Consider the following 24,566-nt stretch of genomic DNA (forward strand, 5'->3'; position numbering starts at 1 on the left):
TTACTTTTTATGACCAGATACTTTGACTTAAACTCCCCCTTGTGTCAACTGAAGGTAGTCATCATGTTTTATTTTAACTCTATATCAATGCAAAGGATTTGAAGCTCTGTATCTGAAAAATAGAGCTTTAATAATCACTCTAAACATATATTAAGAAATCAATCAGAAACTGAATTAAGAAAACAAAAAGATAGTTTTATTCTTGACTTTCCCTTTAAGCGCTTTTACAGACAGAGTTGAAATTGAGGCATTTCAGCCCCTCGAAGGCTAAATGTCCCCAGCACGCTGTACCTGTTCTTTACAATCCAATATTTGGCTTTTTTCTGCACTCCATACCCAACGACGAGGACAGCGTGGTTTATATCTGCTGCGTCGCAATTCTCATCATAGTATACACCTGAATATAAGAAGAAGAGAAAAAAGTGTTATGGGTCTCAAAATATAGGTGGTGTTAAAGATACAGTTTTCTACTTAAGGAGAATTAATTTACAATTGTTTTTTTCCCAAGGAGCAATTCTATAAAGATTCCGAATTAGCTGGATTGATCCCCACATTGGTGCTATGCAAAATGAGTCTTACCTTTACTGTAAAATTGGAAGCTTGATAGAGTGGCATCGATGCCTACTGACACGGGCCCGACGGTGCCCACCGCCTTCTTCAGCGCCTTCTCGCTTCCTTCTTGCACTTCCTTGTAAGATCTGCATTTGGCGGCTCTGCCAGCGGTAGTGTAGTTACAGGACTGATCCTGCAATACAAAAACGGAGACCAAAAAATTTGACATCCTTATCGTGAGAGTCACCAATGCCAACATCTTGGTTGGTAAAAATTGAGATGTCCCACTTTACAGACTCCCGCTTTTGGGTGGGCGTTGTATAAAACCTGCCCATTTTTGCCGAGATTTAGAGGCATAACCATAGTGGATGCAGGGGTTGCATTCATTCCTCTGCCCTGGGGCTTAGGGGGGGGGGGCACTGCAGGTCTCTTTTTTTACTCATATGAGAAAACCTGTTGGAGATTTTAGAGCCCCTGAGCTTGAAGTCAGACTCCTGCCGAGATTGTGTGCAAACATTTAGGGCCATCCCAGCAAATTCAGGACTATTGCCTACTACACAACACGGTGCTTATGTCTTATGTTGGGTATCACGGGCGTGAGTTTCCATGAGTGACACTAACATCAAACCATGCAGTGCTTCCTTGAGGGCCTTTCTAGTGCTCAGCCGCGCATGTGTAAGTCGTGTACCGGGAGTGTTCTTCAGGACACGGCGGAGCCACGGACGAGAAAAGCAACTCTTACACAGTTTTATCCCAAAAGAATTGTACTTATTTAAGTGTATATTTTCACCAAGACAATACAAAACATTTAAACATTATGCAAACATTAGTGAACAGCTGGACCCTCTGTGCTATACAGCGTGGCACCTAAGCAGTCGGTATTTACTATCTTTTTCTATACATTTGCCTGCCGGCGTACCTGTCTAAAACAGCCACCTATTACCGTTTTACACCCTAAGAATTGGTTTAATTATATGTGCGGTACAACACTGAGGTTTTACAATCTTACAAATATTTCCTATATTTCCCCAAACAAATTTCCCTCTCCCTTCCCGTAGTATTTAGGCTGTGTGCCCACTATGCGTTTTTTAAGTGTTTCCGCAGTGGCAATTCCGCTGCAGAAATGCTTAAAAAACGCTTGGTAGAAGGTCTGCCATGTTCCCCAATGATAATCTGCATGTGCTGTGCACATGCTGCGGAAATTTCCGCTGCGGGTTATCATTGCGGAAAAAAACGCAGCAATACCAATTATTTTGCGGAAGTGCTGCGTTTTCGCCGCCATTGACTTGCATTGGACCGCATGACATCCGCATCACTGGATCTGTACATGCGGAATCCATGCGTTTCAATGTGCGGATGGTACCTGGGTCTGGAGGACAGGAGACTCTCCTCCGGACCCGGGTACCATAGAAACTGTAAAAAAAAGAATAAAATAAAAAATATACATTATACTTACCTTCTGATGGCCCCCGGTCTCCTTGTCTTCACTTGCCGGCAGATCGAGGTGGATTGAAGGACCTGCGCTGATGTCATAGTCATGTGACGGCAGGTCCTTCAGTGCACCACGAGCCGCCGGCAGCCAGGACGGAGCGAAGCAAGACTGCGGGGGCCATTGGAAGGTAAGTATAGATTTATTTTTTATTTTTTACCATTCTTTAAGGTCACAATATATAAATCCATACCGGTTGCATGGATTTATATAGTGTGACCAAGTTGTCAAGCACTTTCCAAGTGATGCTAAAATCGCTTGGAAAGCGCTTGTCAACCCACATGCGGAAATGAAAGTGAAGAACGCTTCACACCCGCATGTTCCTGGCAGGAAAACGCATGTACAATCCGCATGTACAACCCGCACGTACAACTCGCATGTACAATCCGCACGTACAATCCGCACGTACAACTCGCATGTACAATCCGCACATACAACCCGCACGTACAACTCGCATGTACAATCCGCACGTACAATCCGCACGTACAACTCGCATGTACAATCCGCACGTACAATCCGCACGTACAACTCGCATGTACAATCCGCACGTACAATCCGCACGTACAACTCGCATGTACAATCCACATGTACAACCCGCACGTACAACTCGCATGCGTTTTTTCTGCCAGGGAGATGCAGAAACACTCAGGAAAAATCCGGAGCATTTCTGCATCGTGGGCACATAGCCTTACAGAGGAACAGTCCGTCCTCAACTGTATCAAAGATACTCAAAAAAAACTACGGTGACGGCAGTTTAGCCGTAAATACAGTCTTAGGCTATGTGCCCACGTTGCGGACCTGAAGCATATTTTTTACGCTTCTCCCTGGCGGGAAAATCGCATGCGGATATTACATGCGGTTTTCCCGCCAGGTAGAAGCGTTTGTGAGGCGTCTTTGCATGCATTTCCGCATGCGGGTTATCAAGCACTTCTCCAAGCATCACTTGGAAAAGTGCTTGACAACTTGTTCAGAATGGTAAAAAATAAAAAAATAAACTTTATACTCACCTTCTGATGCATTCTCTGCCCCGTCCGGAGGCTTGAGCGGCTCACGCTGTTGTGTGCAGGACCTGCGGTGACGTCATTGAGTCATGTGGTGGGTCACATGACTCAATGACGTGGCAGGTCCTTCAGACAACAGCGCGACAGAGGGAAAACATCAGAAGATAAGTATAAACTTTATTTTATTCTTTTTTTTACAGGTTCTTTGGTACCCAGGTCTGGAGGAGAGTCTCCTCTCCTCCAGACTTGGGTACCATCCACACATTGATTCCGCTGCGCTTCCGCAAAATTAATGAACATGCTGCGGATTTTTGACTGCAGCATATACGCTGCGGAAAAATCCGCAGCATGGGCATTGACATTGCGGAATGCCATTGGGGACCATGGGGTGCGGATATACATGCGTTTTTCAAGCGTTTACGCTGCGGAAATTCCGCAGCATATACGCTTGAAAAACGCTACGTGGGCACACAGCCTAAGGCTATGTGCCCACGTTGCATTTATGAAGCAGAAAATTTCTGCTGCATAAATGCAAGTCCTCTCCCGGAAAAACGCATGCGGAATTCCGCACGCGTTTATCGCGCATTTTTCGCGCGTTTACCACGCGTTTTCCACATGCGGAATTGCCTTGCGTTTTTTATACATTGGACAAAGGCAATTCCGCTTGCGGAAACGCAAAATTAAATGACATGCTGCGGATTTTTGAACGCGGCATAAACGCTGCGGAAAAATCCGCAGCATGTGCATAGAACTTGCGGAATCCCATTGGGGACCATGGGGTGCGGATATACATGCGTTTTTCAAGCGTTTACGCTGCGGAAATTCCGCAGCATATACGCTTGAAAAATGCTACGTGGGCACACAGCCTTAAGGCTATGTGCCCACGATGCAGAAATGAAGCAGAAAATTTCTGCAGCATTTCTGCATCTCCCTGGCAGAAAAAAACGCATGCAGATTGTACATGCAGATTGTACATGCGTTTTTCCTGCAGAATACATGCGGAATACATGCGGATTCACATGCGTTTCCGCATGCAGATTGACAAGCACTTTCCAGGCGATAGCATCACTTGGAAAGTGCTTGACAACTAGGTCACACTGTATAAATCCATGCAAACGGCATGGATTTATATAGTGTGAACCGTAAAAATGAAAGCAAATAAAGCTATACTCACCCCCGAGGCCCCGGCGTGGCTGCAGCGCTGCTTCCTGGCTGGTTCCCGGCTGCCGGCATATCGCGAGACAGAGCGGTGAAGGGCCTGCGGTCACATGACTGTGACGTCACCGCAGGTCCTCAAGCGATGCCGGCATTCAGAGACAAGCCTTCGGAAAGGTGAGTATAAACTTTATTTGTTATTTTATTCTTTTTTTACAGGTACAATGGTACCCAGGTCTGGATGAGAGTCTCCTCTCCTCCAGACCTGGGTACCATCCGCACATAGAGACGTATAGAAGCCGCTTGTAAAAATGTACAGTCGCGGTTTCTGTGCGTCTCAATGCAAGTCAATGGCGGGAGTTCCGCTGCACTTCCGCAAAATTAAATGACATGCTGCGGATTTTTGTCAGCAGCATAAACGCTACGGAAAAATCCGCAGCATGTGCATAGAACATGCGGAATCCCCTTGGGGACCATGGGGTGCGGATTACCTAGCATTTCACAAGCGTTTCCGCTGCGGAAAATCCACAGCATAAACGCTTGAAAAACGCTACGTGGGCACACAGTCTTAAGCAGTTGAATAACTGTCCGGTACTAAAATGCTCTGCAGAAACTTTCTCCTGTAACAAAATGGAGTTCAAGTCTGGTCCGGAGTCCGTTGTGGGCCGTGTCGGCACCTCAAAATGGATTGGGATATTTGGATTGGGATTTTAACATAAACTGTGGCAGCGAATCCGATAGTTCTGGACACTGGTATTAGCAACAAACGCTGTGAGAAGCAGTTAATATACCTAACTATCTAACTGCAGGCGATATCTCTGCCTTGAATATTTTGGCGCCAATATGTTGTGTGTGAACAGTTACTCACGGCGGGGCCCCTTCAACGGGTGAGCGGTACCATTGATGCTTGTAGCTTAATTTCTCAGTGGTATCCAATACCTTTTCAATGTAGGTCCCGGCCTTTATCGTCTCTTAACAGCGTTTTTGACAGGGATTTCCTCAAACTTGGACAGGTTCTGGTCGTGAGCAAGCTCAGTTCCAATATGCTGTTTCCCTGGTGTCACACAAGAAGATGCTGCTGAATTCCCTTCCAGTGCGTCCTCTTCTGTTTATGACATATTCCAGACTACCCCCAAGATGGCCACTCCACCTATTCCTGTCACTTGCTTTTTAACTGTCCATTGGGAATTTCCCTCAGCCCCTCCCACACTGGAGCTAAACCAATCACCAACTCTCCTTTGGTTGCTGGGCACATTTTACCGTTACTACCCTATCATCAATACATTAACTGCTTATTCTCCTTGTATAATCATGTAATACAATGCATTTTAAATCATTCACAGAGTTAAAACCTTACATCAATATATATACAGTCTTTCAACAAGTACAGTGTTATACTGGTGTGGATACAGATTTACACAATCATATCACTCTGGTGAACCGACACACATCTCACACATGGACCATACGTTTCTGATTTTGGTCTACTGGTGGCCGGTTTAGCCAATGCAGAATGACTGGAGGTGGCTGATACAGATATAACCATTGGCTGGTATCGGCCCTTACACCAACAAGAACAGGACTTTTCAAGATGGTGCCAAATCCTTACTGTGGGTGTGGTAACAATGGGTTAACTGTGGGATGTTCTAGAGTGGAGTGTGTGGCTTTTTGTGGTGCAGAACTGTGACCCATGAGCAGTAGGAAAAGTATAGTAAAGAGCTTTCTTGCCAGGAGAAGAGTCGTACTAGAGAAAAAAGGTCATTGTCCCCATCGCCCTCTCAGATACGGAGGGATATTAGCATGCCTGCAGTGGAGAATGCTGTGGAGAAGCAGGCTGCAGTCTCCAACATGGAGGGGTGGATTAGTCCCAGACAAAGGACTACTTACTGGAGTCAAGGTCCGACAGCTAGAAGATGGGCAGCGGTGGCCTTGAAGAGGAGTGTCAGATAGGCGGCCTAATGCTGGAAGGAGAAAGAAAAAGAGACAGAGGACCACGCATACACAGGGGGCCGAGGGACCAGTGGGACTGCTAGGAATAAGGAGGCCTGAGCTGAGTAAAACCAGTAATGGTTGTGAGCGTGGACCTCACAGAGAGCCAGAAAGAGAACATGTGGTGGCGCTAGAATGGAGTGGCCGAAGACGACATCTAATATACCTCCATCTTAGAAGATGTGTAAATGCATTATGTTTTTACAGAGGTTGTCAACTTCTGGGCAACACAGAATTATATGAACCTCCAATAAATAAGCAGAAATACAGCGGAAGTGAAAATGGTGATAAGCCAGGGGGATGTGAGAGTAAGTCACGTAGGAGAACAGAAAACAAAACTTATAGGGTTTGTAACGGACCATAAAGACGTGGCTGCTCTCTGCAAAAAACAGCGCCACATCTGTCCATAGGTTGTGCGCGGTCTAGCAGCATTGCTTCAATTTACGTGCATAGTAACTCTCCCAGCAGAATAGTGAGTGCAGCTCTGGAGTATAATACAGGATGTAACTCAGGATCAGTAATGTACTGTATGTACACAGTGACTGCACCAGCAGAATAGTGAGTGCAGCTCTGGAGTATAATACAGGATGTAACTCAGGATCAGTACAGGATCAGTAATGTAATGTATGTACACAGTGACTGCACCAGCAGAATAGTGAGTGCAGCTCTGGAGTATAATACAGGATGAAACTCAGGATCAGTAATGTATGTACACAGTGACTGCACAAGCAGAATAGTGAGTGCAGCTCTGGAGTATAATACAGGATGTAACTCAGGATCAGTAATGTAATGTATGTGCACAGTGACTGCACAAGCAGAATAGTGAGTGCAGCTCTGGAGTATAATACAGGAGGTAACTCAGGATCAGTAATGTAATGTATGTACACAGTGACTGCACCAGCAGAATAGTGAGTGCAGCTCTGGAGTATAATACAGGATGTAACTCAGGATCAGTAATGTAATGTATGTACACAGTGACTGCACCAGCAGAATAGTGAGTGCAGCTCTGGAGTATAATACAGGATGTAACTCAGGATCAGTAATGTAATGTATGTGCACAGTGACTGCACAAGCAGAATAGTGAGTGCAGCTCTGGAGTATAATACAGGAGGTAACTCAGGATCAGTAATGTAATGTATGTACACAGTGACTGCACCAGCAGAATAGTGAGTGCAGCTCTGGAGTATAATACAGGATGTAACTCAGGATCAGTAATGTAATGTATGTACACAGTGACTGCACCAGCAGAATAGTGAGTGCAGCTCTGGGGTATAATACAGGAGGTAACTCAGGATCAGTAATGTAATGTATGTACACAGTGACTGCACCAGCAAAATAGTGAGTGCAGCTCTGGAGTATAATACAGGATGTAACTCAGGATCAGTAATGTAATGTATGTACAAAGTAACTGCACCAGCAGAATAGTGAGTGCAGCTCTGGAGTATAATACAGGATGTAACTCAGGATCAGTAATGTAATGTATGTACACAGTGACTGCACCAGTAGAATAGTGAGTGCAGCTCTGGAGTATAATACAGAAGGTAACTCAGGATCAGTAATGTAATGTATGTACACAGTGACTGCACCAGCAGAATAGTGAGTGCAGCTCTGGAGTATAATACAGGATGTAACTCAGGATCAGTAATGTAATGTATGTACACAGTGACTGCACCAGCAGAATAGTGAGTGCAGCTCTGGAGTATAATACAAGATGAAACTCAGGATCAGTAATGTATGTACACAGTGACTGCACCAGCAGAATAGTGAGTGCAGCTCTGGAGTATAATACAGGAGGTAACTCAGGATCAGTAATGTAATGTATGTACACAGTGACTGCACCAGCAAAATAGTGAGTGCAGCTCTGGAGTATAATACAGGATGTAACTCAGGATCAGTAATGTAATGTATGTACACAGTGACTGCACCAGCAGAATAGTGAGTGCAGCTCTGGAGTATAATACAGGATGAAACTCAGGATCAGTAATGTATGTACACAGTGACTGCACAAGCAGAATAGTGAGTGCAGCTCTGGAGTATAATACAGGAGGTAACTCAGGATCAGTAATGTAATGTATGTACACAGTGACTGCACCAGCAAAATAGTGAGTGCAGCTCTGGAGTATAATACAGGATGTAACTCAGGATCAGTAATGTAATGTATGTACAAAGTGACTGCACCAGCAGAATAGTGAGTGCAGCTCTGGAGTATAATACAGGATGTAACTCAGGATCAGTAATGTAATGTATGTACACAGTGACTGCACCAGTAGAATAGTGAGTGCAGCTCTGGAGTATAATACAGAAGGTAACTCAGGATCAGTAATGTAATGTATGTACACAGTGACTGCACCAGCAGAATAGTGAGTGCAGCTCTGGAGTATAATACAGGATGTAACTCAGGATCAGTAATGTAATGTATGTACACAGTGACTGCACCAGCAGAATAGTGAGTGCAGCTCTGGAGTATAATACAAGATGAAACTCAGGATCAGTAATCTATGTACACAGTGACTGCACCAGCAGAATAGTGAGTGCAGCTCTGGAGTATAATACAGGAGGTAACTCAGGATCAGTAATGTAATGTATGTACACAGTGACTGCACCAGCAAAATAGTGAGTGCAGCTCTGGAGTATAATACAGGATGTAACTCAGGATCAGTAATGTAATGTATGTACACAGTGACTGCACCAGCAGAATAGTGAGTGCAGCTCTGGAGTATAATACAGGATGAAACTCAGGATCAGTAATGTATGTACACAGTGACTGCACAAGCAGAATAGTGAGTGCAGCTCTGGAGTATAATACAGGAGGTAACTCAGGATCAGTAATGTAATGTATGTACACAGTGACTGCACCAGCAAAATAGTGAGTGCAGCTCTGGAGTATAATACAGGATGTAACTCAGGATCAGTAATGTAATGTATGTACAAAGTGACTGCACCAGCAGAATAGTGAGTGCAGCTCTGGAGTATAATACAGGATGTAACTCAGGATCAGTAATGTAATGTATGTACACAGTGACTGCACCAGTAGAATAGTGAGTGCAGCTCTGGAGTATAATACAGAAGGTAACTCAGGATCAGTACAGGATCAGTAATGTAATGTATGTACACAGTGACTCCACCACCAGAATAGTGAGTGCAGCTCTGGAGTATAATACAGGAGGTAACTCAGGATCAGTAATGTAATGTATGTACACAGTGACTGCACCAGCAGAATAGTGAGTGCAGCCCTGGAGTATAATACAGGATGTAACTCAGGATCAGTACAGGATCAGTAATGTAATGTATATACACAGTGACTGCACCAGCAGAATAGTGAGTGCAGCTCTGGAGTATAATACAGGAGGTAACTCAGGATCAGTAATGTAATGTATGTACACAGTGACTGCACCAGAAGAATAGTGAGTGCAGCTCTGGAGTATAATACAGGAGGTAACTCAGGATCAGTACAGGATCAGTAATGTAATGTATGTACACAGTGACTCCACCAGCAGAATAGTGAGTGCAGCTCTGGAGTATAATACAGGAGATAACTCAGGATCAGTAATGTAATGTATGTACACAGTGACTGCACCAGCAGAATAGTGAGTGCAGCTCTGGAGTATAATACAGGAGGTAACTCAGGATCAGTAATGTAATGTATGTACACAGTGACTGCACCAGAAGAATAGTGAGTGCAGCTCTGGAGTATAATACAGGAGGTAACTCAGGATCAGTACAGGATCAGTAATGTAATGTATATACACAGTGACTGCACCAGCAGAATAGTGAGTGCAGCTCTGGAGTATAATACAGGAGGTAACTCAGGATCAGTAATGTAATGTATGTACACAGTGACTGCACCAGCAGAATAGTGAGTGCAGCTCTGGAGTATAATGCAGGATGTAACTCAGGATCAGTACAGGATCAGTAATGTAATGTATATACACAGTGACTGCACCAGCAGAATAGTGAGTGCAGCTCTGGAGTATAATACAGGATGTAACTCAGGATCAGTAATGTAATGTATGTACACAGTGACTGCACCAGCAGAATAGTGAGAGCAGCTCTGGAGTATAATACAGGATGTAACTCAGGATCAGTACAGGATCAGTAATGTAATGTATATACACAGTGACTGCACCAGCAGAATAGTGAGTGCAGCTCTGGAGTATAATACAGGATGTAACTCAGGATCAGTAATGTATGTACACAGTGACTGCACCAGCAGAATAGTGAGTGCAGCTCTGCAGTATAATGCAGGATGTAACTCCGGATCAGTAATGTAATGTATGTACACAGTGACTGCACCAGCAGAATAGTGAGTGCAGCTCTGGAGTATAATACACGATGTAACTCGGGATCAGTAATGTATGTACACAGTGACTGCACCAGCAGAATAGTGAGTGCAGCTCTGGAGTATAATACAGGAGGTAACTCAGGATCAGTAATGTAATGTATGTACACAGTGACTGCACCAGCAAAATAGTGAGTGCAGCTCTGGAGTATAATACAGGATGTAACTCAGGATCAGTAATGTAATGTATGTACACAGTGACTGCACCAGCAGAATAGTGAGTGCAGCTCTGGAGTATAATACAGGATGAAACTCAGGATCAGTAATGTATGTACACAGTGACTGCACAAGCAGAATAGTGAGTGCAGCTCTGGAGTATAATACAGGAGGTAACTCAGGATCAGTAATGTAATGTATGTACACAGTGACTGCACCAGCAAAATAGTGAGTGCAGCTCTGGAGTATAATACAGGATGTAACTCAGGATCAGTAATGTAATGTATGTACAAAGTGACTGCACCAGCAGAATAGTGAGTGCAGCTCTGGAGTATAATACAGGATGTAACTCAGGATCAGTAATGTAATGTATGTACACAGTGACTGCACCAGTAGAATAGTGAGTGCAGCTCTGGAGTATAATACAGAAGGTAACTCAGGATCAGTAATGTAATGTATGTACACAGTGACTGCACCAGCAGAATAGTGAGTGCAGCTCTGGAGTATAATACAGGATGTAACTCAGGATCAGTAATGTAATGTATGTACACAGTGACTGCACCAGCAGAATAGTGAGTGCAGCTCTGGAGTATAATACAAGATGAAACTCAGGATCAGTAATGTATGTACACAGTGACTGCACAAGCAGAATAGTGAGTGCAGCTCTGGAGTATAATACAGGAGGTAACTCAGGATCAGTAATGTAATGTATGTACACAGTGACTGCACCAGCAAAATAGTGAGTGCAGCTCTGGAGTATAATACAGGATGTAACTCAGGATCAGTAATGTAATGTATGTACAAAGTGACTGCACCAGCAGAATAGTGAGTGCAGCTCTGGAGTATAATACAGGATGTAACTCAGGATCAGTAATGTAATGTATGTACACAGTGACTGCACCAGTAGAATAGTGAGTGCAGCTCTGGAGTATAATACAGAAGGTAACTCAGGATCAGTAATGTAATGTATGTACACAGTGACTGCACCAGCAGAATAGTGAGTGCAGCTCTGGAGTATAATACAGGATGTAACTCAGGATCAGTAATGTAATGTATGCACACAGTGACTGCACCAGCAGAATAGTGAGTGCAGCTCTGGAGTATAATACAAGATGAAACTCAGGATCAGTAATGTATGTACACAGTGACTGCACCAGCAGAATAGTGAGTGCAGCTCTGGAGTATAATACAGGAGGTAACTCAGGATCAGTAATGTAATGTATGTACACAGTGACTGCACCAGCAAAATAGTGAGTGCAGCTCTGGAGTATAATACAGGATGTAACTCAGGATCAGTAATGTAATGTATGTACACAGTGACTGCACCAGCAGAATAGTGAGTGCAGCTCTGGAGTATAATACAAGATGAAACTCAGGATCAGTAATGTATGTACACAGTGACTGCACAAGCAGAATAGTGAGTGCAGCTCTGGAGTATAATACAGGAGGTAACTCAGGATCAGTAATGTAATGTATGTACACAGTGACTGCACCAGCAAAATAGTGAGTGCAGCTCTGGAGCATAATACAGGATGTAACTCAGGATCAGTAATGTAATGTATGTACAAAGTGACTGCACCAGCAGAATAGTGAGTGCAGCTCTGGAGTATAATACAGGATGTAACTCAGGATCAGTAATGTAATGTATGTACACAGTGACTGCACCAGTAGAATAGTGAGTGCAGCTCTGGAGTATAATACAGAAGGTAACTCAGGATCAGTACAGGATCAGTAATGTAATGTATGTACACAGTGACTGCACCAGCAGAATAGTGAGTGCAGCTCTGGAGTATAATACATGATGCAACTCAGGATCAGTACAGGATCAGTAATGTAATGTATGTACACAGTGACTCCACCACCAGAATAGTGAGTGCAGCTCTGGAGTATAATACAGGAGGTAACTCAGGATCAGTAATGTAATGTATGTACACAGTGACTGCACCAGCTGAATAGTGAGTGCAGCCCTGGAGTATAATACAGGATGTAACTCAGGATCAGTACAGGATCAGTAATGTAATGTATATACACAGTGACTGCACCAGCAGAATAGTGAGTGCAGCTCTGGAGTATAATACAGGAGGTAACTCAGGATCAGTAATGTAATGTATGTACACAGTGACTGCACCAGAAGAATAGTGAGTGCAGCTCTGGAGTATAATACAGGAGGTAACTCAGGATCAGTACAGGATCAGTAATGTAATGTATGTACACAGTGACTCCACCAGCAGAATAGTGAGTGCAGCTCTGGAGTATAATACAGGAGATAACTCAGGATCAGTAATGTAATGTATGTACACAGTGACTGCACCAGCAGAATAGTGAGTGCAGCTCTGGAGTATAATACAGGAGGTAACTCAGGATCAGTAATGTAATGTATGTACACAGTGACTGCACCAGAAGAATAGTGAGTACAGCTCTGGAGTATAATACAGGAGGTAACTCAGGATCAGTACAGGATCAGTAATGTAATGTATGTACACAGTGACTCCACCAGCAGAATAGTGAGTGCAGCTCTGGAGTATAATACAGGAGGTAACTCAGGATCAGTAATGTAATGTATGTACACAGTGACTGCACCAGCAGAATAGTGAGTGCAGCCCTGGAATATAATACAGGATGTAACTCAGGATCAGTAATGTAATGTATATACACAGTGACTGCACCAGCAGAATAGTGAGTGCAGCTCTGGAGTATAATACAGGAGGTAACTCAGGATCAGTAATGTAATGTATGTACACAGTGACTGCACCAGCAGAATAGTGAGTGCAGCTCTGGAGTATAATGCAGGATGTAACTCAGGATCAGTACAGGATCAGTAATGTAATGTATATACACAGTGACTGCACCAGCAGAATAGTGAGTGCAGCTCTGGAGTATAATACAGGATGTAACTCAGGATCAGTAATGTAATGTATGTACACAGTGACTGCACCAGCAGAATAGTGAGAGCAGCTCTGGAGTATAATACAGGATGTAACTCAGGATCAGTACAGGATCAGTAATGTAATGTATATACACAGTGACTGCACCAGCAGAATAGTGAGTGCAGCTCTGGAGTATAATACAGGATGTAACTCAGGATCAGTAATGTATGTACACAGTGACTGCACCAGCAGAATAGTGAGTGCAGCTCTGGAGTATAATACAGGATGTAACTCCGGATCAGTAATGTAATGTATGTACACAGTGACTGCACCAGCAGAATAGTGAGTGCAGCTCTGGAGTATAATACAGGATGTAACTCGGGATCAGTAATGTAATGTATGTACACAGTGACAGCATCAGCAGAATAGTGAGTGCAGCTCTGGAGTATAATACAGGATGTAACTCAGGATCAGTAATGTAATGTATGTACACAGTGCCTGCACCAGCAGAATAGTGAGTGCAGCTCTGGAGTATAGTACAGGAGGTAACTCAGGATCAGTAATGTAATGTATGTACACAGTGACTGCACCAGCAGAATAGTGAGAGCAGCTCTGGAGTATAATACAGGATGTAACTCAGGATCAGTACAGGACCAGTAATGTAATGTATGTACACAGTGACTGCACCAGTTGAATAGTGAGTGCAGCTCTGGAGTATAATACAGGATGAAACTCAGGATCAGTAATGTATGTACACAGTGACTGCACCAGCAGAATAGTGAGTGCAGCTCTGGAGTATAATACAGGAGGTAACTCAGGATCAGTAATGTAATGTATGTACACAGTGACTGCACAAGCAGAATAGTGCGTGCAGCTCTGGAGTATAATACAGGATGTAACTCAGGATCAGTACAGGATCAGTAATGTAATGTATGTACACAGTGACTGCACCAGCAGAATAGTGAGTGCAGCTCTGGAGTATAATACAGGATGTAACTCAGGATCAGTAATGTAATGTATGTACAAAGTGACTGCACCAGCAGAATAGTGAGTGCAGCTCTGGAGTATAATACAGGATGTAACTCAGGATCAGTAATGTAATGTATGTACACAGTGACTGCACCAGTAGAATAGTGAGTGCAGCTCTGGAGTATAATACAGAAGGTAACTCAGGATCAGTACAGGATCAGTAATGTAATGTATGTACACAGTGACTGCACCAGCAGAATAGTGAGTGCTGCTCTGGAGTATTATACAAATGAGGCAAGTTCACTGTCTAGTGGTGTGGTTGCTGGTCTAATGGAGGGTGAGATGGAGGTGGGTAATAGTGATGCTGTTGAGGGTGATGTAGTCACTGGTGCGGTTGCTCCCCCGGTGGTGGCAACGCCTGTCCAGAATTATGGCAGAGTCACCTCCGGGGCAAATAGGGCATCCTCCTCCTCCTCGTCTCCAGGCTGTGGTGACAGCATGTTGCAACGGCGCCTTCTGGGGGTTCTAAAGAAAGGCTAGAGATCACTAATGGTAGAGGGTCGAGAGGTTGATCTATCCTTCTGGATAGAGAGGCATGGCCTCGGGGCCTTCTGAGAGCAAAAAGGGGGGTTACACTGTGGTCCCTTCCATCAGCCGGGCCAGGCAGTGTGCGTAGGAATGTGGTCCGTCTTCAGTGGAGGGGCAGTGATGCATGTCCTCCAAGGTCTAAAGTTGTGGAGCTCCTGCTGAGGATGGGCTTCAAGGCGATTGACATCTACGCCTTGATACATCCCTATTCCACGCCTGAGTTTGATGTCAGCTTTGTTCGGCCAGAGGGGCTTGAGCTCTTCTGGACGAATTATGAGTTGGCAAAAAATGAGCCCAACTGGCGAGACTTTGCTGTTCAGGCAGTGTCTCGCCAAAACCAGATCAAGAAAGTGACCGTGATGACTCGTAACGAGTCGCTTTCTTGCTATGACATCATGACGTGGCTTGGTCGGTATGGAGAGGTGGTGGAGATGGCAAAGAAAAACCGCGACGAGTTTGGTATCTGGTCAGGGGCCTGGACGTTTATGGTAAAACTTAAGCGTTCAGGTGGTACGGTTGCCCACATTCCATCGTCTGCCTTCCTGGGTAGGGATCGTATCCTGGTCTTCTACCAGGGGCAACCGAAGCTCTGTCACAGGTGTGGCGACCCCACACACTTCAGTGCAAACTGCACTGTGCAGAAATGCGCGTTGTGTGGGGGTGTCGGCCATCTTGCTGCCTCTTGTGTGGAGATTAGGTGCAGGGTCGGACTGGGGTGTCTGGTGCCCACAGGGAAAATTGACTCTAGGGGCCCACCCTACATCTATATGCAATACCTGTTATCCATTATTCCCGTTATAGTGGAGCATCGACTGTAAAACACAGGCGGCTCCTGCAAATCTACGGTGCGCCACCATAACTGGGATGTACACAGAATTACGATAGTTTGCATTAAAGGGTTCTTTGATTAAAACAAATCATCACCGATCCACAGGTTAGAAAAGTGATAACTTATTGATGGGTGGAATCCGAGCATTGGAAACCGCACCGATCGGAAGAATGGGGAATTTTTATCCCTATTTTTAAAATGGAGCGGTAGGTGTGATGTCTGACCGCAGCTCCATTCATCCTCTTTGGGGTCTTCCAGAAAAAGCCAAGTGCAGCCCCTTAGATAATGAGTGGATCAGTGGTCGAGTCGCTCGATACTAATGAGGATAAAGGCTCCACAATCTGCAGATCGGTGCAGGTCTCAGCAGTCGACCCCCCACTAATAAATAACTTATCACTTATCTGTGGCGCCCCTGAGGGTTCGACCGCCACAGGGATGCTGCACTTCTTTAATAGAGTGTAGTGTTCCTCCTCTGAGGTAAGAACAGTGCGATGGTCAGGACCCTTCCTTCACATCCAACACCACACTTCTCCCACCAGAGGGGGCTAGAATGCACTAGGTGCTGCCCTCCTGGATGCAGGGAGACTGGGGAACAAAGAGCTAGGGGAACCATTTAGTGGGTGAGGGTGGAGGACTCACATTTTAGTGACACTTTAAATTTCATATTTAATACACAGCCATCTTGGTTGTTGGTCTTTTGTTGTTGTCCTTGTTAGAAGTCTCTGGTATTGTGATACCCCACGCTGAAAGTGGATCCTGTGTGGACCTGCAGCGGAGGGAGACGCGGCCCTCGTACCCTGGCCTTGGGTCAAGGGGCAGGTTGCAGATAATGAATGTCTCAGCCCGGTCAAGGACCATGACCAAGAAGGCCCGGAGCTTAAGAGTGTAGCTCCATAGCAAATGGATCCCAGGGAGGATGCAGACGGAGCGGTCTACGCCACCTGTCCTCTCTATGCTGATCTAGTCAGAGGGATTCCGGCTGCAAAAAGGGGTACCGGCCCCCGACACCTGATCTTGCTACTCTACGTCCTGGTCAGGGAAGCCCGGGTAGGCCCTGAGGATCCCACTGGGTATCGGAAGGAGCGGAGCTGCCACCCGTACCCCGTTTCTGACTGAAGTTCAGAGGGAGACCCGGCCTATTTACACACACACAGAGAGGAAAGGACCCGGTCTGAAGTCTAGAAACACTCTGTTACGGGGTCTTGATTTAACACTGGACTTACTCGGAGGTTGTCGGACCCCCCGTCTCTGGTGACCGCGGAACTCCGCGAGGAGCAGGGAGTTGCCTTCCTACTACCATCTCTTTCGTGAGTAAAGCCTTGGAAGTTCACCCCTATGGCCTCCGGCCTCTTTATTCTGCACTACACCGCGCTACGCAGCACCAGACCTCCTAGACTACTATCCCCATCATCCTGCCTCTCTGCCCTGAGGCCTTGCTCCGCCTGTGGGGAGTAGTAACAACGACGGCCGCCATACCACCCTTGCCTCAGCGGACTACAGCGGCGCTGGCTGCCTCTCACCAGGTGCCACAGGTGGCGTAGTCATAACCAGCCACTCAACCCGGATAAGCCCATACCACCCTTTTTTAAATGTGACGGCCCTGGGCACGGAGCGGGTCCGGGCCACGGCTGCATCCCATCTCTCCATCACAGGACCCGACTCCGAGTCCCCGATCTCCCAGGGTAAACAGGGGCTTCCGAGAAGAGGCGTCACAACTTGGCATAGTTGGCAGGATCTCGTGCCCGCAGCAAAGGAAGGAATTACCCATTGCTACTGGGTACTGTGTGCCTTACACCTTGAACTGTTGTTTTCCCCTTAAAATGGCGCCCGCCCTAGAAGAACAGGCGCCATAATGCTGTGAAAAGACGGTCTTCAAACACCTCCCATCGTGGGCTGGGCTCCCGCTTGGCGCCAAAAGTGAGGACTGCACCTTCCATCAGAGACTGTCCGCGGGGTAATGCCTGTCAAATCGGATGGGCTGAACGAAGACGGGCCTGTCAGCATGCCGCCCAGGAACCGCCCCGAAAGAGGAGGAAGAAGAAAAGCAACAAGGTGCGCCCATTTGCAGTCGGAGGTTGGCAATCTTCGGGAGCAGACATGGACGCTTCTGGAGCGCAACCTACCGAGCCTTCTGAACCTGGTTCAGGCCCTTCACCCGGAAGGGAGCGAAGCGGCAGCGTTCTTACATCGGGAGATTTGGAGTTTCTCCACCAGGAAGCCCCGGGTCTCGTGCGGAGACAGAAAGAGGCCCAGAAGGCGGCGACGGCTGCGTGGCAGGAAGAAATGTTGCTGCGCATCCGGGCCCGCCGCCAAGGAGTTGAAGCGGAAGGAGACACGGTGACAGAGGTCGCGAGCGGCCCAGAGGCGGGTGAGTGTGCTACCCCTGCCCCGGCTGCTGAGCCTACCGTTCCTGTCCTGGACCTCATGGCCAAACATCTCCTGCCCGGCGCGGTCACCTGGGAGCAGGTCTTTGCTCCGGAGCTGCAAGCGGCAGCTATAGGTGGGGACCTGCGATGCCGCCCTACTCCCAAATCTGAAGTACCTGAAGCTGCAGAGGTGTCCACCGGCTCCAACCCGGACTGGTCCGCGCTGCAGAGGACCCGCAGCAAGCCCTTATGACACCGCTACCCGCACCGTCAGTCACCAGGCCGGAGGCTGAGGAGTGGGCCTGGGACAACCAGGGGGGGGACCTGATGGGCTTCCCCCGGGAGACCAGGGCTGAAGCGCAGAGGAGGAGTGAGCGGGGCCATGAGAAGATCCACCAGCTCACACGGGAGCAACACCAAAGGGAGGTCCGCTGCGAGCGTCTCGAGGTGCGGGCCAAAGCTGCCAAGTCCTGGGCCCGACAGGAAGAGGCGAACCCGTCCCAGTCCCCGAGTGGAAGGGCAAGTCGTCCGCTTCCACCATGAGGCGGGGTGGGGGTTCATCAGGAGTCCCCAGTACCAGGACGACGTCTTTGTCAGCCGGCGGGACGTCGAGTCGCGGCGGAGGAAGGGATACCCTGGCCGGAACCTCTTCCCGGGCGATGTAGTAACTTACTCTCGCCACCAAGGGGTGCGGGGGTGGTACGCCCTGGATTTCCACAAAGTGTCCGGGAGCGACGCCCCCTCGCGCTCAGCCTCAGAGGACCGGTCAGCCTCCGTAGGGAGGAACGAGCCTTTTCCAAGGAGAGAACCCGAGATCTAAGCAGCCCCGGCGGTTGTAACTTGTTAAAAAGTTAAAATGTTGACGTTTATGCTTTGATTTGTTGACCCCGGTTTCTAGAGACATTGGTCCCTGTGGACTTGCAGAAGACAGACTCTCCTTTGTATATAGTTTGCATCTATTTAGGTGCTCCCTATTGGTTTTATGCAAAACCGCGTATATTTCTACCTCAGACCTCAGAAGAAAAACCTGTCAGGGTGGCTCTCCTGGAGGTCCAACTCGGGATCTTCATGCCCTGCAGCCACCCCAGGGCCCACGTTGAGGGTTTGGGACAGGTCCCTCGCACTTCTGAACTAACTCTGCGTCTTTGCACTTTAACCCGTCTGTCTGCATATAATGTCTCTGGGAAATGCTAGAACTTTTATACTTTTATACCTTTGTACTTTTATAATGTATTGTTATATTTGTAACGTTTAAGAAGATGTGCCTCCCATAAAGGGAAGATAGTTTGTTGTTATATAAAAAGAAAACTTTCCTAGGTGTTACTCTTTTGCAGCCCGCGGACGTGCTGTGTTTCACCAGGGGGGAATGTGGCGCCCCTGAGGGTTCGACCGCCACAGGGATGCTGCACTTCTTTAATAGAGTGTAGTGTTCCTCCTCTGAGGTAAGAACAGTGCGATGGTCAGGACCCTTCCTTCACATCCAACACCACACTTCTCCCACCAGAGGGGGCTAGAATGCACTAGGTGCTGCCCTCCTGGTTGCAGGGAGACTGGGGAACCAAGAGCTAGGGGAACCATTTAGTGGGTGAGGGTGGAGGACTCACATTTTAGTGACACTTTAAATTTCATATTTAATACACAGCCATCTTGGTTGTTGGTCTTTTGTCGTTGTCCTTGTTAGAAGTCTCTGGTATTCTGATACCCCACGCTGAAAGTGGATCCTGTGTGGACCTGCAGCGGAGGGAGACGCGGCCCTCGTACCCTGACCTTGGGTCGAGGGGCAGGTTGCAGATAATGAATGTCTCAGTCCGGTCAAGGACCATGACCAAGAAGGCCCGGAGCTTAAGAGTGTAGCTCCATAGCAAATGGATCCCAGGGAGGATGCAGACGGAGCGGTCTACGCTACCTGTCCTCTCTATGCTGATCTAGTCAGAGGGATTCCGGCTGCAAAAAGGGGTACAGGCCCCCGACACCTGATCTTGCTACTCTACGTCCTGGTCAGGGAAGCCCGGGTAGGCCCTGAGGATCCCACTGGGTATCGGAAGGAGCGGAGCTGCCACCCGTACCCCGTTTCTGAGTGAAGTTCAGAGGGAGACCCGGCCTATCTACACACACACAGACAGGAAAGGACCCGGTCTGAAGTCTAGGAACACTCTGTTGCGGAATCTTGATTTAACACTGGACTTACTCGGAGGTTGTCGGACCCCCCGTCTCTGGTGACCGCAGAACTCCGCGAGGAGCAGGGAGTCGCCTTCCTACTGCCATCTCTTTCGTGAGTAAAGCCTTGGAAGTTCACCCCTATGGCCTCCGGCCTCTTTATCCTGCACTACACTGCGCTACGCAGCACCAGACCTCCTAGACTACTATCCCCGTCATCCTGCCTCTCTGCCCTGAGGCCTTGCTTCGCCTGTGGGGAGTAGAAACAACGACGGCCGCCATACCACCCTTGCCTCAGCGGACTGCAGCGGCGCTGGTGGCCTTCACCAGGTGCCACAGGTGGCGTAGTCGTAACCAGCCACTCAACCCGGATAAGCCCATACCACCCTTTTTTAAATGTGACGGCCCTGGGCACGGAGCGGGTCCGGGCCACGGCTGCACCCCATCTCTCCATCACAGGACCCGACTCCGAGTCCCCCATCTCCCAGGGTAAACAGGGGCTTCCGAGAAGAGGCGTCACATATCCTTTGGCCATGTTCAGTATTTGGTCAGTATTTTACATCAGTATTTGTAAGCCAAAACCAGGAGAGGAACAATCAGAGGAAAAGTATAATAGAAACATGTCACCACTTCTCCATTATTACCCACTCCTGGTTTTGGCTTACAAATACTGATGTAATATACTGATGTAATATACTGACCAAATATTGATAGTGTGAACGTGGCCTTAGGATAGGTGATTTGTTTTCACCATAGAACACCTGTAAGTGCATATTTGCTACTGTGTAATAGTCACAGAACAGAGAGGGGTTAAACATCCAAGTATTTAATCTGTATTAGAAATCAAGAATCTTCCCCTTATTGATATCAGAGAGAACAAATGGCCGCCATACACAACACAATCTGCTATACCAAGAGCAATGCCACCACATACAAGGGATAAATACTGCCACACTGTGACCAGGCTACATATTAACACCACACTGTGACCAAATAATACCACATACAGGGAACAAATACCGCCACACTATGACCAGACCACATAGTGATCAAATACCACATACAGGCGATTAATACAGTCACACCATGACAAGACCACATATTACCTCCACATAGTGACTGAATAATACCGTTACACCATGACCAGACCACATAGTGAACGAATAATACCTTCACATCATGAACAGATCACATATTACCATCACATAGTGACCGAATAATACAATAGTGATCATTAACAAAAAACACAATACTAATAACACTAATATTATCACTGGTGATATTATACACAGGAACTCTGTATATAGTGTCAGTGTACAGGTAATACAGGGATCACCAGTGACATTATACACAGGAGCCCTCGATATAGTGTACAGGTAATACAGTGATCACCGGTGACATTACAGCATATACAGAGTGCCTATATATGCTATAATACAGGTATATACAGATGATACAGTGACCATATCCATACAGAATTATGGGCCCCATGTAATGCTGCTCCAGACAGTATATTGTCCCCATATGATGCTGCTCCATACAGTATATTGGCCCCATGTTGCTCCATAGAGTATACTGGCCCCATATGATGCTGCTACATACAGTATATTGGCCCCATGTTGCTGCTCCATACAGTATATTGGCCCCATGCTGCTCCATACAGTATATTGGCCCCATGCTGCTCCATACAGTATATTGGCCCCATATGATGCTGCTCCATACAGTATATTGGCCCCATGCTGCTCCATACTGTATATTGGCCCCATATGATACTGCTCCATACAGTATATTGGCCCGATATGATGCTCCATACAGTATATTGGCCCCATATGATGCTGCTCCATACAGTATATTGGCCCCATATGATGCTGCTCCATACAGTATATTGGCCCCATATGATGCTGCTCCATACAGTATATTGGCCCCATGTTGCTCCATAGAGTATACTGGCCCCATATGATGCTGCTACATACAGTATATTGGCCCCATGTTGCTGCTCCATACAGTATATTGGCCCCATGCTGCTCCATACAGTATATTGGCCCCATGCTGCTCCATACAGTATATTGGCCCCATATGATGCTGCTCCATACAGTATATTGGCCCCATGCTGCTCCATACTGTATATTGGCCCCATATGATACTGCTCCATACAGTATATTGGCCCGATATGATGCTCCATACAGTATATTGGCCCCATATGATGCTGCTCCATACAGTATATTGGCCCCATATGATGCTGCTCCATACAGTATATTGGCCCCATGCTGCTCCATACAGTATATGGGCCCCATGTTGCTCCATACAGTATATTGGCCCCATGCTCCTTCATACAGTATATGGGCCCCATGCTGCTCCATACAGTATATTGGCCCCATGTTGCTGCTCCATACAGTATATTGGCCCCATGTTGCTGCTCCATACAGTATATTGGCCCCATGTTGCTGCTCCATACAGTATATTGGCCCCATGCTGCTCCATACAGTATATGGGCACCATGCTGCTTCATACAGTATATGGGCCCCATGTAATGCTGCTTCATACAGTATATTGGCCCCATGTTGCTCCATACAGTATACTGGCCCCATATGATGCTGCTACATACAGTATATTGGCCCCATGGTGCTCCATACAGTATATGGGCCCCATGCTGCTTCATACAGTATATGGGCCCCATGTAATGCTGCTTCATACAGTATATTGGCCCCATGCTGCTCCATACAGTATATGGGCCCTATGTTGCTCCATACAGTGTATTGGCCCCATGCTGCTTCATACAGTATATTGGCCCCATGCTGCTCCATACAGTATTTAGGCCCTATGCTGCTCCATACCGTATATTGGCCCCATGCTGCTACATACCGTATATTGGCCCCATGCTGCTCCATACAGTATATTGGCCCCATGCTGCTTCATATAGTATATTGGCGCCATATGATACTGCTCCATACAGTATATTGGCCCCATGCTGCTCCATACAGTATATTGGCCCCATGCTGCTCCATACAGTATATTGGCCCATGCTGCTCCATACAATATATTGGCCCCATGCTGATCCATACAATATATTGGCCCCATGCTGCTCCATACAGTATATGGGCCCCATGATGCTGCTCCATACAGTATATGGGCCCCCATGATGCTCCATATAGTATATGGGCCCCATGCTGCTCCATACAGTATATTGGCCCCATGTTGCTCCATACAGTATATTGGCCCCATGCTGCTCCATACAGTATATTGGCCCCATATGATGCTGCTCCATACAGTATATTGGCCCCATGCTGCTCCATACAGTATATTGGCCCCATATGATGCTGCTCCAAACAGTATATTGGCCCCATGCTGCTCCAAACAGTATATTGGCACCATGCTGCTCCATACAGTATATTGGCCCCATATGATGCTGCTCCATACAGTATATTGGCCCCATGCTGCTCCATACAGTATATTGGCCCCATATGATGCTGCTCCAAACAGTATATTGGCCTCATGCTGCTCCATACAGTATATTGGCCCCATGATGCTGCATACAGTATATTGGCCCCATGCTGCTCCATACAGTATATGGGCCCCATGATGCTGCTCCATACAGTATATTGGACCCATATGATGCTGCTGCATACAGTATATTGGCCCCATGTTGATGCTTCATACAGTATATTGGCCCCATGCTGCCCCATACAGTATATTGGTCCCATGCTGCTCCATAGAGTATATTGGCCCCATGCTGCTCCATATAGTATATGGGCCCCATGATGCTGCTCCATACAGTATATTGGCCCCATATGATGCTGCTCCATACAGTATATTGGCCCCATGTTGATGGTTCATACAGTATATGGGCCCCATGTTGCTGCTCCATACAGTATATTGGCCCCATGTTGCTGCTCCATACAGTATATTGGCCCCATGCTGTTCTATACAGTATATTGGCCCCATGCTGCTCCATACAGTATATGAGCCCCATGCTGCTCCATACAATATATTGGCCCCATGATGCTGCTCCATACAGTATACTAGCCCCATATGATGCTGCTCCATACAGTATATTGGCCCCATATGATGCTGCTCCATACAGTATATTGGCTCCCATATGATGCTGCTCC

General features: G+C 46.9%; 1 protein-coding gene across 2 annotated transcripts in view; it reads right to left on the bottom strand.

Annotated features, from left to right (window-relative positions):
- The window catches only part of LOC141154104 (cathepsin K-like), a 105,026-nt gene that overhangs the window by 3,012 nt on the left and 77,448 nt on the right, over positions 1–24,566 (bottom strand). For both annotated transcript variants that reach the window (XM_073639561.1, XM_073639562.1), the window contains 2 exons: positions 580–745; positions 292–397 (listed from right to left, as the gene is read on the bottom strand). In XM_073639561.1, coding sequence (XP_073495662.1) covers positions 292–397; positions 580–745 — 272 coding nt within the window. The remainder of the gene's footprint in view (positions 1–291; positions 398–579; positions 746–24,566) is intronic.

The sequence above is a fragment of the Phyllobates terribilis genome, unplaced genomic scaffold (genome assembly GCF_046119375.1).
Source record: "Phyllobates terribilis strain yellow unplaced genomic scaffold, ASM4611937v1 Scaffold_7__3_contigs__length_470593459, whole genome shotgun sequence".
Taxonomy (NCBI): Eukaryota; Metazoa; Chordata; class Amphibia; order Anura; family Dendrobatidae; genus Phyllobates; species Phyllobates terribilis.